Source organism: Cetorhinus maximus, chromosome 30, assembly GCF_964194155.1.
Source record: "Cetorhinus maximus chromosome 30, sCetMax3.hap1.1, whole genome shotgun sequence".
NCBI lineage: Eukaryota > Metazoa > Chordata > Chondrichthyes > Lamniformes > Cetorhinidae > Cetorhinus > Cetorhinus maximus.
In genome coordinates this window covers 11,240,508-11,258,236 of record NC_135908.1, presented here as the reverse complement: position 1 = coordinate 11,258,236, position 17,729 = coordinate 11,240,508, and the positions used below count along the sequence as shown (strand labels likewise).

The 17,729-nt window shown below is 43.8% G+C and overlaps 1 protein-coding gene across 1 annotated transcript in view; it reads right to left on the bottom strand.

Moving 5' to 3' along the window:
- Positions 1–1,202: 1,202 nt before the first annotated feature.
- Positions 1,203–17,729, bottom strand: part of LOC144670068 (threonine--tRNA ligase 1, cytoplasmic-like) — a 43,230-nt gene continuing 26,703 nt past the window's right edge. Inside the window, exons 12-19 of the mRNA XM_078532454.1 lie at positions 14,854–15,016; positions 14,110–14,247; positions 13,111–13,188; positions 12,929–13,029; positions 12,230–12,334; positions 3,531–3,603; positions 3,339–3,453; positions 1,203–1,743 (exon numbers count right to left, since the gene is read on the bottom strand). Of these exons, the coding sequence (XP_078388580.1) occupies positions 1,595–1,743; positions 3,339–3,453; positions 3,531–3,603; positions 12,230–12,334; positions 12,929–13,029; positions 13,111–13,188; positions 14,110–14,247; positions 14,854–15,016 (922 nt within the window). The 3' untranslated portion in view covers positions 1,203–1,594. The remainder of the gene's footprint in view (positions 1,744–3,338; positions 3,454–3,530; positions 3,604–12,229; positions 12,335–12,928; positions 13,030–13,110; positions 13,189–14,109; positions 14,248–14,853; positions 15,017–17,729) is intronic.

Genomic DNA, 17,729 nt, shown 5'->3' with positions numbered 1-17,729 from the left:
CCCCACCCCACCCCCTGCAACATGAGCTCATCTCTTAGTTTTGTTTACCAAATCCAAAAAATAAGCTGTCTTTCAGGATCAGGAAAGTCTAGCAGCAGCACCCCCCCAAATACAATTGCTAATTTTGTACAGAAAATGATATAAGCTTCACAAGAATTTTGATTGCATTTTTCTTTTCCAAGTGTCATACATTTTGTCAGCAGGTTGCCAGATTTGTGAAAACTGTCCCATGACATGGGTGGATTCCTGCATGCAGTGAGTGTGCATACTCACTGCCACAGGGTACCACACATTACCAACCTAACCCGGAAAACTAAAGCATAGGATGACAAAAATCCACATTTAGACCTCAGAATTGTGCTCAAAATACTTATGGAGGTTGAACAGATAAAGCATTGAAACTTACTAGAACAGCCAACCAAGGTCATGGCCATAGCGGGTATACTTGGTAACAAACTTTCATCATAAATGTCAGCCTGGAGACACTTCCACTCCAAAGAGCCTGTCTAATACTTCCGCCTCCCCATCCCCTCTTGAAAAGTAAAGCTTGAATTAGGCCGAGCAGAACTATGACTTTGAATGTTTGTTTCCACCTGCAGTTATGGGTTTCGAGTGGCTGAGAAAATCTCTCTCCAGTTTGCAGAATATCAGAAATAGGGCAGTCCACAAGCAGGATACATTAATTCAAAAGTCTCCATGCTACCAAGATTAAATCTTTTTCATAGAACTCAATACAAATTCTTCCAAGATTAATAATCTCTTCCACAAGAGGTGGGGGCGGGGTGGGTGGGAAAGATGAATGTTAAATAAAAGGTACAGCACTCCATCTAGATGCTTCTCCCCTTTAAGATCTCCACAATAAATTAAGAGTCTAATCCCAATTGATACCAGTCACATAGCAACATGAATAATGGCTGGTTCAAAGTTGCCCTGTGTTATCTATGCAGTTACAGTATCTGGGGAGTGGAAAAGACGAGTTATTGCGGAATGGGACTGAATCATCATGCACTCCGGGCTCACAGTGATGTAAATGAACTAAAGAGAGCAGCTTTTAGAACCAACATTTCAGCTTACATTATATAAAAATCAGCTACCTCAGCACAGATCTGGGAATGAACCTGAATCTTCTGATCTGTTTATCTCAGGACCACAACAAGTGACACACGTACACACTATCGGAAGAAGTCACACATGAAACAAAGTCAGAAAACCAGGGAGCTGCGTAGCATCAGCCAACATTTTATTCAATAAAAAGTGAAATTCTGCTTTTTTTTTAAATTAAATTTACCTTTATCTCCTCCATGCACTGGGACATGCAGTGAGCAGCAGCTGTAATACTGATCCATGTGTTTTGTTTGTTAGGCATAGCTAGAAATTAAATATCTCAGTTTCATTTAACAGACAAATGCCAGAATCAAATTAGCCAAGCTTCACATCTTCATTACAGAATGGTTTCCAGGTCAGAACATTAACATCGCAGCTTCAATTAATGAGAGGTTTATTTAAATAGTATCTAATGGTCTCTGGGTTCTTCTATGATTCTGTTCTATGTTTTTCACAGTCTATTCATCCATCCAGCAAACAGGATGGGAAATTAAAACTCCTCTTCAGCCCTTACTTTACGCAGTTGCTGCAGCCTCTTCATTTTCTCTATAGTTGCTCCCACAGAAAGCTCACCATGTACCTTGTTATCTCTTGTACGGACATTCACTGAATGATTCACTTTCTCCCTCTCCCCGACTACTGCAGGTAAAGAGGTTTCACAAAAATTGACTTAACTTTCAGTGTAGCTCAATAATGGTGCAACAAAATTCTTGCAGCAGACATTTAAACAAACCAAGGCAGTGCAGGTATTGAAAGTGGTTGAGGGAGGCTTTGAGGGAGACTGGGGCACCATTTTTGCAGGAAATAAAATAACTTTTACACCACAACCATCCTAGCTGATTCCTATTTCATGTGTACACTCACACCAGTAAATGTAGATTGCAATGTCAGAGACCTCAACTGAACTCTGCTCAATTTTATCTCCATTATAGTTCCTTCTGGGTTGAGTCCTGTGGGTGAGGATATAGCAATGCTGTCCTTTGGCTGGATAGAGTTTCACAACAGTAGGCTGCTGGAACACCTCGTCCCTACCACACTAACACCTCCATGCTGGAGATACCCTCTCTCCATCATCCCTGACACCTCCATGCTGAAAATACCCTCTGTCCATCAGCCCTGACACCTCCATGCTGGAAATACCCTCTGTCCATCAGCCCTGACACCTCCATGCTGGAAATACCCTCTGTCCATCAGCCCCAACACCTCCAATGCTGGAGATACCCTCTGTGCATCAACCCTGACACCTCCATGCTGGAAATACCCTCTGTCCATCAGCCCCAACACCTGCAATGCTGGAGATACCCTCTGTCCATCAGCCCCAACACCTCCAATGCTGGAGGTACCCTCTGTCCATCAGCCCTGACACCTGCAATGCTGGAGATACCCTCTGCCAATCAGCCCTGACACCTCCATGCTGGAAATACCCTCTGTCCATCAGCCCTGACACCTGCAATGCTGGAGATACTCTCTGTCCATCAGCCCCAACACCTGCAATGCTGGAGATACCCTCTGTCCATCAGCCCCGACACTTGCAATGCTGGAGATACTCTCTGTCCATCAGCCGCAACACCTGCAATGCTGGAGATACCCTCTGTCCATCAGCCCCAACACCTGCAATGCTGGAGATACTCTCTGTCCATTACTCCCAACACCTGCAATGCTGGAGATACCCTCTATCCATCGGCCCCAACACCTCCATGCACAGCTCAGAACTGAAACTTATTGCAGTGGAGAATCTCAGCCTGTGTCATTCCATTCCATGTTACCAACAGAGTGTTAAAATAGGAGCACACCTAGACAGACTTGGTGTACACTGGGACACCTCCTGATTTTACTGCTATTTTTGAAAGCTGGAAGTATGTAGAGAGCTGATTGAACAGTGATGCAATGGAAGATTCTCTTCCCATGAAAAGAAAACCAATTACAAGACATTTTCTACAATAAACATAAAGCTGTATTAAAAAGAACAGTAAGAGATCACAGCTATATTTGTGGGCCTGCATCAGGGTCCCAGAATCAATGCTGTGTCATTTACTATGCCAGTTTTGGCTGAGTAACTGGGAGAGGTTCTCTTTACATCCCACAATGAACAGATACACAAATAGCACTGATTGTTATAGGGATCTTTGGGAAGTGGACCCAGCAGATTAACAACCATGCAGAGGGAGTGAGGGGTGTGCAAACTGGACAAAATTAGATCTTAGATTAGAATGGGAGCATCAGACTTAATTTACCGAGAATGAAATTATACTGAGCAAGTTGTGAATCCCGGATCTTCTTATTCAGCAAACAGCCAGGATCTAGGTCCACATCGGCCATGAAACCAGCTTCGACAAACTCTTGGCAAACCTAAAAGAAACATACTTAAAGATCTCTTCACATAAAGATAAGTTTAAGCAGTCAGTGCCTCATACAGCCCAGCTCACCATTCGACCATACTCCTCACAGCCTGGTACAACAGGGATGACCACAATCTGACGGGGGGACAGCCAGAATGGCCTAGATTAAAACAGAAACAAGATTACTCTCAATAATTAACGACTTTGAATTTTATACAAATGAAGTGACAGAACTTGCCCCTTACAGGGGCTGATCTCAGCTTCTCAATACTGTTGTTACAAATAAGATAGAGAAGATTGTTGAGTTTTGGGACTGTGACTTTAACACAAGGTAAAAAAAATGGAGGTCATGTGACCTGTTCTGAAGTCTGCCTGGCAGCAATTCTGGGTGGTTTGCTTGTTAAGAGATTAAAGGGGGCCCAGAGTATTTTACTGGGAAGATGGTTCAAGGTGCTTACAGCTGGAGACAATAGCAGCAGACTGCGTGCGAACAGTGGATAGATTGACAGTCTCCAAAATCCCAGAAAAGGGTTTTTTTATTCGTTCGTGGGATGTGGGCATCGCTGACTAGGCCAATATTTATTGCCCATCCATAATTGCCCTGGTGGTGGTGAGCCGCCTTCTTGAACCACTGCAGTTCATCTGTTGTTGGAATACCCACAATGCTGTTAGGGAGAGGGTTCCAGGATTTTGACCCAGTAACAGTGAAGGAACATCGGAATAGTTCCAAGCCAGGATGGTATGTGGCTTGGAGAGGAACTTGCAAATGGCGGCGTTCCCATGCATCTGATACCCTCGTCCTTGTAGGTGGTAGAGGTCGGGGTTAGGAAGGTGCTGTTTACAGAGCCTTGGTGAGTTGCTGCAGCGCATCTTGTACATGGTACACACTGCATTGGTGGTGGAGGTAGTGAATGTTGAAGGTGATGGATGGGGTGCAAATCAAGCGGGCTGAATGGTGTCGAGCTTCTTGAATGTTAATGGAGATGCACTCATCCAGGCAAGTGGAGAGTATTCCATTATACTCTTGACTTGTGCCTTGTTGATGGCAGACAGGCTATTGGGAGTCAGGGGGTGAGTTACTCACCACAGGATTCCTAGCCTCTGACCTGCTCTTGTAGCCACGGTATTTATGTGGCTAGTCCACTTCAGTTTCTGGTCAATGATAACCCTCAGGATGTTGTTAGTGGGGGATCCAGTAATAGTAATCGCATTGAATTACAGGGGCAGGTAGTTAGATTCTCTCTTGTTGGAGATGTCATTGCCTGGCACTTGTGTGGTACAAATGTTACTTGCCACTTATCAGCTCAAGCCTGAATATTGTCTTGCTGCATATGGACACAGACTGATTCAGTATCTGAGGAGACGCGAATGGGCTGAACATTGTGCGTACATCCCCAATTTTTTTTTATTCGTTCATGGGATGTGAGTGTTGCTGGCTAGGCGAGCTATTATTGCTCATCCCTAATTACCCTTGGTCAAAGGGCATTTAACAGTCAATCACATTGCTGTGGATCTGGAGTCACAAGTAGGACAGACCAGGGAAAGACTGAAGATTTCCTTCCCTAAATGGCACTAGTGAACCAGAGAGCTTTTTACGACAATCGACATTGATCGATTGGTCATCATCAGACTTTGAATTCCAGGTTTTTATTGAAATCAAATTGGTGGTGGGATTCAAACCTAGGTTCCCAAAGCATTACCCTGGGTCTCGGGAATGCTAGTCCAGTGACAATACCACTATGCTACTGCCTCCCCCTGACCTTATGATGAAGGAAGGTCATTGATGAAGCAGCTGAAGATGGTTGGGCTGAGGGCACTACCCTGAGAAACTCCTGCAGTGATGTCCTGGAGCTGAGATGATTGACCTCCGACAACCACAACCATCTTCCTTTGTGCTGGGTATGACTCCAGCTAGTGGAATTTTCCCCGAGTCCCACTGACTTGAGCTTTGCTAAGGTTCCTTGATGCCGCACTCAGTCAAATGCTGCCTTAATGTCAAGGGCACTCACTCTCATCTCACCTCTGGACTTCAGTTCTTTTGTCCATATTTGGACAAAGGCTGTAATGAGGTAAGGAGTTGAGTTGCCCTTGTGGAACCAAAACTGAGCGTCAGTGAGCAGCTTGTTGCTGAGTAAGTGGCGCTTGATAGTACTGTCGATGACAAGTTCCATCACTCTGCTGATGATGCAGAGTAGACTGATGGGCTGGGTAATTGCCAGGTTAGATTTGTCCTGCTTTTTGTGGACAGGACATACCTGGGCAATTTTCCACATGGATGGGTAGATATCAGTGTTGTAGCTGTACTGGAACAGTTTGGCTAGGGGCGCAGCTAGCTCTGGAGCACGTCTTCAGTACTATTGCTGGAATGTTGTCATGGCAAATAGCCTTTGCAGTATCCAGTGCTTTCAGCTGTTTCTTGATATCATGCGGAGTGAATCGAGTTGGCTGAAGACTGGCGTCTGTGATGCTTGGGACCTCAGGAGGAGGCCGAGGTGGATCATCCACCCAGCTCTGGCTGTGTTGAGAATGTTAGGCTGTAAACAGTTGTGCTTTGAACTGTTCATTTACTTACAAGTTTAAAGAGAGTTGGGGTCTCAAGGAGAGCTAATCAGCATTTTTACTTGGATACAAGGTCCACGTGATTCATGTTGCCATGGAGATGGAAACCCTTGTCCTCTCAAAGCCTAGGATATCAGATAAGTTAGTCTGGCAGGATCCAGGAGAGTGAAAGCAGCAAAAGGCAACAAGACGCAGTGGTTCACCATATAAGAATGCAGGTGGGAACACCTATTTGGATTAAAAAGACCAAATTCATGAGGAGTTAAAGTTAAAGCAAGTCTGGAGGATTCACCTAGCTTGCGCTGGAGGAAGATACTCTGGGGAAAAAATAGTCTCTGTGAAAGGTAGTTGTGAGATTAAAAGCTCCCAGGCAGAGAAGAAAAAGAACAAAATTAAACCCGGAGGAGCAAAGAATCACCTTGGACTGGTTCTGAGAGAATTGAATATCTGCTCAAGTTAAGTGAGTGGGTGGGCAAAAAATTGACAGACAGTGGTATAATGTGGGAAAATGGGAGGTTGTCCACTTTGACAGAAAGAAAAGAAACACAGAATGTTGTTTAAATGGAGAGAAACAGCAGAATATTGCCTTACAGAGGGACCTGGGTGTCTCTGTACATGAATCACAAAAAGTTAGCATACAAGTACAGGAAGTAATTAGGAAGACAAATAGAATGCTGACCTTTATTGCAAGAAGGATGGAGTATACAAGTAGGGAAGTTTTGTACAGGGCATTGATAAGTCCATGCCCAGAGTACTGTGTACAATTCTAGTCTCCTTACTTAAGGAGGGATTATACTTGCATTGGAGGCAATTCAGAGAAGATTCACTGATTTCTGGGATGAAGGGGTTGTCTTATGACGAAAGATTGAGCAGGTTGGTCCTATACTCATTCCAGTTCAGAAGAATGAGAGGTGATCTTATTGAAACATTTAAGATTCTGAAGGGGCTTGAAATGTTAGATGCTGGAAGGATAATTTTCCTCACGGGAAGTATTAGAACTAGTTTAAAAATAAAGGGTCTCCCATTTAAGACGGAGACAGGAGTAATTTCCTCTCTCAGAAGGTCATTAGTCTTTGCAATTCTCTTCCACAAAGAGCAGTGGGGGCTGGGTTATTGAATATATTCAAGGCGGAGTTGGACAGATTTTTATCTACAAAGCCACAATCAGATCAGCCATGGTCTCATCGAATGGCAGAGCAGGCTTAATGGGACAATTGGCCTACTCCTGCTCCCATTGCTTATTCACTTACTTAAAGGACAGTGTATAGTATCTCTGTGAAGTGTGTTTTTGGTTGCGCTAAAAGAAAAAAAGGGGATTGCTGAAAAAAGAGACATGTCGAAGCTTTTCGAATTTCTCCAAGCGTGTATTAAACCCAAGGTTGCGCCAGTTTTCATTTCCAAATGTACTGATCATGCTAAAGTGAGAGTGCCCTGATCGAGTGAGCGCTTATGCGAGATGAGATTGAACAGAATGGTAAAAGCGTTACTAATTTAGGCCGTACCCTACACTGCGCTTGGCCTGAGGTGCAGAGATTACTTTCATTTTTCAATTTGATCCATTTATGTGGCAACGTTGCTTCAATAGATGCCCATGCCATAAACAGTTCAAAAACATCCGCACCATGAACTCACTTAAGAAGCGGTTTGGCAACGCAATTAATGATGCCATTAAACACACAAGCCTCTCTGATCAGGTACTCTCAGAAAGCGAGGATTTTATTCTTGTGCATGGTTTCAATTTTGGTGTGCTTTCATCCCAAATCAAATGGGAAGATGTATTTCCTGAGTTTGAACTCCTCTACTCCCAACTATCCCACCACAATTCAGCATCCACTGAAGACAATGAATCCTGTCTAACTTTCACATGCAACGCTAATGTCTTACAGCATTGTGAGGCCTTAAGACCAACCTGGACATACACATCAGTAAACCTGACAAAGGGACGAGAACAGTCATCCATAACAAGTGTGACTATATCAACATAATGCATGCCATTCTTAATGACTGGTCCAAATTTGTATCCATTGGACCTGCCGCTCAACATGGCCGGAAAGCCCTGCTCAAAGGTAAGCTAAAAAAAGAAAATTATTTGCTGGACTTGTGTAAGAGCAATGAGCTACCACTTGATATATATGACAGGGTTCATCCTCACTGTCCACGTATATATGGACTGCCCCAGACACACAAAAGTGATGTCCCTTTACGCCTTTTCTTATCTATGACTGGTTCTGCACAACATGAATTGGCCAAATGGTTGGACAAATTGTTACAACCAGTTTTGACCAAGTTTTCCACATTCATACTTCACATTTGCGAAGGCCATACAGGACTTGCATATCGATAGCAATGCTGTGTCCATGTGCTCATTTGACATTGCTAGCCTATTCACCAATGTTCCACTTAAGGAAGCTAAAGATATTTGCACTGCAGCACTATATCATGGCAACCTAGACCAGTCACCATTGCATGAATCAGTATTCACTGAACTTATGAACTCAGCAACTCACGCAGTTCAGTTTTAATGACGCCATGTATGCCCAAACGGATGGAGTTGCCAAGGGATCCCCTCTAGGCCCAGCTCTCGCAAACATCTTTGTTGGGTTCCATGAGAAACATGTCTTCGATGGAATGACACCTAACCTCCTACCACTTGCATATTTCCGATATGTGGATGATATGTTCACTATATTTAAATCTGCAGCTGCATGTAAGTTTCCTTACATGTCTTAATGGGTTCCATCTTGCACTCAAATTCACCTTTGAAATAGTGCAGTCAAATGAACTCCCCTTCCTTGACGTACTAGTTGAGGAATCTGCAAGGGGGTTCTTCTCTATCACGGTCCCCCGCAAGCCTACCTTCACTGGTTAATATACGCATTGGGATTCTTACAGTTTCACACACTATAAGATTGGTCTTATCGGCAAGGTGTAAATAGGGCCCGAGCCACTTGCTCACCATGCAAACTTGATGCTGAAATAGGGCACATCAAAGGCATCCTGCAGGACAATCGCCATCCTGATCAGATCATTTTGTGCTGTATATCACATAAACTCATGAACGAGCCTAAGGCCATCACTTTCAGCCCTGAAAAGTACCCAGTCTACCTCAGAATACCCCGGAAGGGCAAGGTATCTCAAAAATTTCACGCTGCCACTATGCAGTAGCAAAACAAGTGGTATTCGCCACTAACAGGATGCTGCTGCCAAGCCAAAAAGACTTCTGCCTTTCGCACAAATGAGTAATGTGGAATATAAATTTCAGTGTCAGTGTGATGCAAGGTATGTAGGCTGTACGTCCCAAAGACTGGCAGATTGTATCAAACAGTATGTCCCAGCCACTGTTTGCAACAGGCAAGGTACAGACTGTACCCAACCAAGCCATGCTTGCAAAATTCAAAACACAATGTCCAACAATAGATGTGATTCTGTGTTTGCACAATATTTGCTAAACAACTCTATCTGCTAAGAATTACACTGACAACCAATTTAAGATTGTCAGTCGGGCTTGCAGTGTGGCGCATTTGCGTGTACTGGAAGCTACATTTATTAATACACAGGGCCCTGTTCTTTGCAGACAGAAAGAACATGTACACACGTTGCACCCATTTCAGCTAAACAAAATAAGTGACAGCCATTTTCTGACCTCTGGTCAAGGCAATACCCCATCAGGGTCAAGCTGCTTGGCTTAAATTTCAAACAATGCTGGCAGTTAACTGTCAGTCATCATCAACTGGTGCATTCTCTATGGCAATGCCTTTACCAATCAGAGTCCACTTGCCAACCAATCAGCACTCTCTTCTCACATAGCATAAATTGTTTCCCCCTTATATTGGTATTCTTGCAAAGTGTCCTGATGAGCGAAAAGCTTTGACATGTCTCCTTTTTCAGCAATATTCTCAAGTTCTATACTACCAAACGACTATTTGAAAAGGGGAATGTTCTGCTTTGTGGCTAAAACATAAGTTGCCTACAAAGACAGACTAAACGCTATAACTAAATACGAAGTAAAATTTAATCAGTAAAATTCTGAAAACCCAAAATCTTGCTGTATCATCCTTTCAACTACTAATGAAGTATGGATCACTTTTCAAAAGCTATCAATCTTTATGGAGATCATAACATCGTTTTGCATTACATTTTCTCATTTTGCGTTTGATCAATTTTTCGGTTTAAGGGATGATCGTTTGCAGAATGGAACACTTTCAATTTCAAACTCTCAATGTCAGCAGTGAACTCAAATTCAAACAAAAAGAAATATTTGATACAAGTCAAATTCAAACAGTAGCAGTTCAATTCCTACCTCATTGCTGAGCTTAATCTCAGAAACATAGAAAATTTACAGCACAGGAGGCCGCCATTTGGCCCATCATGTCTGTGGCAGCTGAGAAAAAGCCATCCAGCCTAATCCCATGTTCCAACTCTTATTCTGTAGGCCTGAAGGTTACGGCACTCCGAGTGCATATGCAAATATAGTTTAAGTGCAATGAGGACTTAACCTCTACCACCCTTTCAGACATTTCTGACTAGACGACACCATTACATTTACAAGAGGATTCTAATAATAAATGTGAATAATAGTCGAGACATTCAAACAGATCATAAATCAGATCAATCAGGCTTTCAATGTCCTTATAGGTAACAGATCTGAACAGTAAATTTATGCATTTATAAAAAGTATTTGACAAGTTAATAGATTTGGGAACAAGCAGAAGGGGTAGCAAATTGCAGCTGAAGAGCCAGATGCAGGGAAATGGGCTGTGATCTAATAACTTGTAGCATCCTCGCATTGCGGACAGTAAGGGCCTTAGCACAGGAGGGAAAATACCCGTAGCCAGTTTATAAATGTCAGAGAGAGTGCAGTCACAGGGTTGAGCAAGTGGGTGGAGGGGATTAAAAAAGTGGGATGGGGAGGGCAGATGAGAGAAATGCGTGGAGAAAGATTATTAGGAACCTAGGTTCAAGGGGATAATTACAAAGGCTTGCGAATAGGCCAATGTCACCTTTTCCCACGGGTGCCCTGTGAGGCAGACCAGTTGAGAGATAAATCGTTAAAGCTCGGGTCTAATCCTCACTGTCCATCTGTTCCCATTTAAAGCTCCACAATGTTTGCACTGACATCAATAATCCCCTAATAATGTTTACTCGCCAGCTGCCTTCTTCCAATCAACAGTGCTGTTATACTCGGAATAGCTGATTATTTCAGCATATTGGCCACTCCTGCAAGTGACACAGAGCTGGACAGGGAGTGAATGCAAAGAGTATTAACAGAGCCTCAGATACCAGGCACTCACCCCTCAGGATCTGGGATCCAAACCAGCTCAGACTGATAGGATTGAAATCCCCATGACTGGGAAGGTTACTTGTGGAATAAACGCCAATCAAGTACATATAGGTAAAGGCCCAGAGCAGAAAATTGCTACTAATTATTCAGCATGAACTTGAAAAGTGCTCAGAGCCCAAACCAGGACTGGACTGTGGGATGGAAGAAAAGTTAGACTGAGCACAGAAAAATCACCATTACAGCCTTCGTTATAAGGGACTGACGAGCAGGGGGACCAGAGCATCAGGCAGAGCTTTAGCTGTCACAGATAGCAGCACCCACACTTTTCCATTGAACTCTATCTTACTTGATGGGAGCGGTGGAAAGGATACATTTAATTCAACAGTTATCACAGCAGCTCCTGTGCATTGTCAACATATTCAACTTCAAAGTTTAATTTTTTGAATAGGAACATTAAACAGGACAAAGACTCAAGTTAGTAATTTACCAACTCATTGTTTCTGTTGTTTCCATGGGAGTGTCAGTTCCCACAAATGCGTCAAGTGTTAAGACTGGAGTGGGGGGAGGGGGGGAGAGAGAGAGTGGGTGGTTGCCAGGAATGTGCTGCATTTACAGTAAGTCCTTGCAATCTGGAGTCAGCAATCCAATTCACTTCATGGGAAGTGACCCATCCCAACCCTATCTGGTACTACATATGACTTCATTCCCATGCTACATTGTGGGAATGCCTTGAGTGCGTTATCTACATTGTAGAAATAAAACATAAAGCATCGCTGCAGCATCACAGAGACCACATGTTGAGGATTTCCATTACAGTGAACGGAGCTGGTACTGTAACAACACTCTGACTCTGGATCCAGACACCTCTGGCCAGCTGAGGGCGAGACCAGCAGAATTTCTGAGTGAGACACTCATTCTCTAAAGTGTTTGGTATTTGAAACATTACCATTTCCCGGCGTAGTTCTCAGCAAGGATAGCCACCATGTGTTCCAGCGATCCCAACACAGCGCGGTGAATGATAACCGGGCGGCTTCCATCCATTCCATCCTTACTATAGAGAACAGGAAAGTGAACCAGCAACAGCAATAGAAAACAAAGGCCTTCCCACCACCAGCTCCAAGTCTTCACACCTACCCACCAACCCAACCTAACCTACCCAGTTACTCTCCCACCTCTCTGAAACCACTGGTCTTACTGGGATGCTGGTCAGAAGGAGCAGCCACTGCCCAGAAGCTCACCCCAGTCACCATTATTCACACATGAATCCAAGCTAGCTATTTAACAGTGTAGCATCGTGCCATCAAATCTGATCCTATCCCACACACCACTTCCCACGGGAGTTGCTGAACTATAGTCAGTCACAAGAACCCTAATTGATCTTCCCCCCTCCCCAACATTGGCTCTGAAGCCAGTTCCATCAAAGCAATTGCTACCCAAGCTGTGATCAGCATACTCAGATAGATGGGGAAAGTGGGACTAACCCAGTCTGCAAAGTTTGATCCTACATCGGTGGTGACAGAGCAACTGCTGTACCCACCAACCCTGCAGACAGTGCAAACAGACGGGGGAGTGGGGAACCAAAACTAAAATTAGGAAACGAGCAGGATGCTGAGAAGTTACAAAGACATCTTCAAACTGAACTCACCTAACGTACGTCAGATTAAACTTAATGGGTAGCTGGAAGTCCAGCTGGATGGTTGCACATTGATGGTATCGGCCTACAGCGTCCTTTATCTCAATGTCGATCTGCAGTAAATCAGAGAATCAGAAAATCTCTGCTAATTTTGAGCAGATGATGATTACACCAGAGCTAAACTCCATACTAACCTTTGGTCCATACAAAGCTTCGTCCCCCTCACTCAGTCTCCAGCGCTCGCCAAACTTGTTCAAACTGCATTCCAACTGCTAAACCACAGGAAATAAGATGACAAAACTCAGTTTATTTTACTGTTACATTTGTTTAAAACCTGGCTTTAATAGGTTTCATGCTTAATGAAGTTCAATGTGAATGCCAGACAACGCACATTTTCCAAACGTCAGCATCAAATACTCCGAGGACAAGTACAGCACAGGGTTAGATACAGAGGAACGCTCCCTCTACACTGTCCCCATCAAACACTCCCAGGGCAGGTACAGGATGGACTTAGATACAGAGTAAAGCTCCCTCTACACTGACCCATCAAACACTCCCAGGGCAGGTACAGGATGGACTTAGATACAGAGTAAAACTCCCTCTACACTGTCCCCATCAAACACTCCCGGGGCAGGCAGAGGACAGGGTTAAATACAGAATAACGCTCCCTCCATACTGTCCCCATCAAACACTCCCAGGACAGGTACAGCAGGGGGTTAGATACAGAGTAAAGCTCCCTCTACTCTATCCCCATCAAACACTCCCAGGACAGGTACAGCAGGGGTTAGATACAGAGTAAAGCTCCCTCTACACTATCCCCATCAAACACTCTCAGGACAGGTACAGCAGGGGTTAGATACAGAGTATGCTCTCTCTACCCTGCCTGGTCAAATGTTCCCAGGGTAGGCACAGCAAGGGTTGGATGCAGTACAGTTTGGAGGTCACGTGCTATAAACAGCTTGAAGACCTCCTTTTCAATAGGGCCACGATAGCTCTTACATCCAGAATTCGATGTATCAGATAACCAGTGTTGGTTTACAAGGCTCTCCACAAAAGTTAAATCCAGCTGCCCTGGTGCAAGACTGATAAGATAGTAGTGAGTGCAGCCTCTCACGATTGATGTTAAGCCAACTCACTATCAGTACTAATCACTGTCTTTCCACATTAACCGGCACAGTCCAGCAATCCCTTGCCTTTTCCGCCTGCTGCCACAAGTTCACATCTCCAAGAAACTTCTCTGTCCGTTTGGAGAGGTTGAGCTGGAAACTGAAGCCAAACACGCCATACACCGAGCGGAGAAAGTCCAGGCAACCCGTTATCTCCTCCTCAACCTGAAATAAGAAAACAAGGAGAATAAAAACATCCAACTCCAAAACCAGCAAAGGGACAAGCCATTCTGCAAACTGAATACATCTCGTGGATTGTGATAAGCAGCAAGTCACTGTGTCAGATGGAGCAGAATGTCCAGGGGTTTGGTCACTGGGCTGTGCTGAGTAAACTGACCTCAGCTGTGATGGTAATTAGGTGTCACCCCTGACCTCTGCCCTTGGGCTGGGAAAAGGAAAACTCATCTGAGGGTCTTCCTGATCTCTGGCCAGTGACACCTGCTAGCTCAGGCCTGCATAAAGATCTGGAATAACCGCGTAAGCTCAACTCTCAAGAATAAAATTCCATTCCTTATCTATGGGCATCTGGTGCCATGAAACGGCCCTCAGCAATAGTGCCCAGTTGAGAGTCATTGTCTTCAGGAACTGTACCCCGGTGAGACTCCGCGCCTTAAGGATCCTAAGTTAAAACTTTATTCTCACTCTTCAGCAGAATAACTTTTAGACAAAATATTATCTAAATTAAGTTTCAATTTCTGCTCAAGTTATAAGGAGCCACCTCTGCTACAGGTTAAAAAGGTGAGTGAGATCAGAGTGCTGTATTTCACTCACCTGCTCTATCGTACAGAAGATGTGAGCATCATCCTGTTCGAAACGGCGCGCTCTAGTTAATCCGCTTAATGCTCCCGAAGGCTCGTTGCGATGAAGAACACCAAAGTCAGCTAACCGCAGAGGGAGTTCACGCCAGGACCGTGGGCGATGGTCAAACATCAAACTGATAGAAACAGTGTATTAGAGCATTCTGTCACAATTAATCTGGTATACCACTTCTCCTCAGAACCAAGTCTCCCTTCAGGAATCAGTCTCAGTCTGACATAGATCAACCCAGGTCCACAGATTGATACAAATCCATTAAACTGAATCTAGAGTCATCCATGTTTGGGGTATTGCTGAACTCTAAGAGGGCTCTGGCCCCAGTATTGTACCAATAGTGTGGGGACACTGGCATAAGTTATATAGTATTACGCAGAACATATGGCACAGAAACAGGTCATTCAGCCCAACCACTCTATGCTGGTGTATATGCACCACTCGAGTTTCCTCTCCTCTTTCCTCAATCTACCTTTGTATCCCTCAAATGCTTGTCTAGCTTCCCCTTAAATGCATCTGTACTATTCATTTCAACCACGCCCCGTGGTACCGACTTCCACATTCTCACCACTCACTGGATAAAGAAGTTTCTTCAGAATTCCCTGTTGGATTTCTTGATGACTATCTTATATTGACGGCCTCTCGTAATCTCTTCTGCACAAGAGGAAACATTCTCTCGGTACCCATTCTGTCAAAACCTTCAATAATTATAAATACCTATATTAGGTCACCCCTCAGCCTTTTTTCAAAAGAGACCCAGCCTGTTAATTCTTTCCCGATATGCATACCCACGAAATTCTGGTATCATCCTTGTAAATCTTCTCACCCTTCATCTTTTCCAGTGTCTCTATATCCTTTTGGATACAGGTTTAATATAACTTGTCTACTTTTCAATTCTATTTCTCTGAAAATAATGCTTGGTTTTCTCTTTTCTCTGTTTTTTAAAATGGCTCTGCTAAATCTGCTGTACAACTTTTAGTGGTTGGTGTATTTGCACTCCGAGATCCCTCTGTTCCTCTACCCCACCTCGACTTGCATCTCCCAAATAAGTGACCTCCCTATTCTTCTGACCAAAATGTATTACCTCATATTTATTTGCATTGAACTTCATTTGCCAATTATTTGCCCATTCTGAAAGCTTAGTAATGTACTCCTATAATTTGCTGCAGTCTTCAGTATTTGGCTATCCACCCTGCACCCAATTTGGTGACATCCTCAAATTTAGAAATTGTGTTTCTGATTCAAAGTCCAAGTTATTAACATAAGTTGTGAACAGCAGTGGTTCCAACACTGATTGTTGTGGAACACCACTTCCCACCTTCTGCTACTTTGAACAACTACCCATTAGGAACATAGAAGCAAGAGTAGGCCATTCAGCCCATCGAGCCTGCTCTACCATTCAATACGAGCATGGCTGATCATCCACTTGAATTAATTTTTCCCCATGTCCCTCTATGTCATTGGTATTTAGAAATCTGTCAATCTCTGCTTCCAACATACTCAATGACTAAGCTTCCATAGCCCTCTGGGGTAGAGGGCTCCAAAGGTTCACAGCCCATTGAGTGAAAAAATTCTCATCTCAGTGTCAAGTGACTTCCCCCTTATTTTGAAATTGTGTCCCATGGTTCTAGACTCCCCAAACAGGGGAAACATCTTACCTGCATCTACCCTGTCTATTCCTTTAAGTATTTTGTAGGTTTCAATGAGATCATTCTTCAAAACTCTAGAGAATACAGGCCCAATTTCCCTAATCTCTCTTCATAAGACAGTCCCACCATCCCGGGAACAAGTCTGGCGAACCTTTGCTACACTCCCTCTATGCCAATTGTATCCTTTGAGGCAAGGGAATCAAAACTGCACACGGTACTCCAGGTGCGCTCTAACCAAGGTTCTATACAATTGAAACAAAAACAGAAAATGCTGGAAAAACCCAGGTCTAACAGCATCTGTGGAGAGAAAAACAGAGTTAATGTTTCGAGTCCGTATGACTCTTCTTCAGAGCTCTGAAGAGTCAAATGGACTCGAAACGTTAACTCTGTTTTTCTCTCCACAGATGCTGTTGGACCTGCTGAATTTTTCCAACATTTTCTGTTTTTGTTTCAGATTTCCAGCATCCGCAGTAATTTGCTTTTATTCTATACAATTGAAGCAAGACTTCGCTACTCCTATACTCAAATCCTCTTGTGATAAAAGCTAACATACCATTAGCCTTCCTAATTGCTTGCTGCACCTGCATGTTAGCTTTCAGTGACTTACTGATGTGGACACAAAACAAGGTGTACAAAATTATGAGGGGCGTAGACAGGAAAGACTTGTTTCCCCTAGTGGAGAGGTCAAAGTGATTGGTAGAAGGATTAGAGAGGATATTAGGGAAAGCTTTTTCACCCAGAGAGTGGTAGATGTCTGGAATTTACCGGCACTGAATTCACTGTCTGGATTGGTGGTTCAGGCAGAAATCCTCAATTCATTTAAAGGTACCTGGATCTGCACCTGAAATGCTGTAACCTGCAAGGCTACGGACCGGGTTCTGGAAGGTGAAATTAGAATGGTGGCTAGTTTTTTCAGCCAGCACAGACACGATGGGCTGAATAGCCTCTTTCTGCGCCGTAACTTTTCTATGGTTTCATGGGCACCCAGGTCCTTTTGTACATCTACGCTTTCTAATCTCTCACCATTTAAGAAATACTCTGCACATCTGTTCCTCCTACCAAAGTGGATAACCTCGCATTTTTCCACATTATATTCCATCTGCCATGTTCTTGCCCACTCACTCTGTCCAAATTCCCTTGAAGTTGCTTTGCATCTTCCTCACAACACACATTCCCACCTAGCTTTGT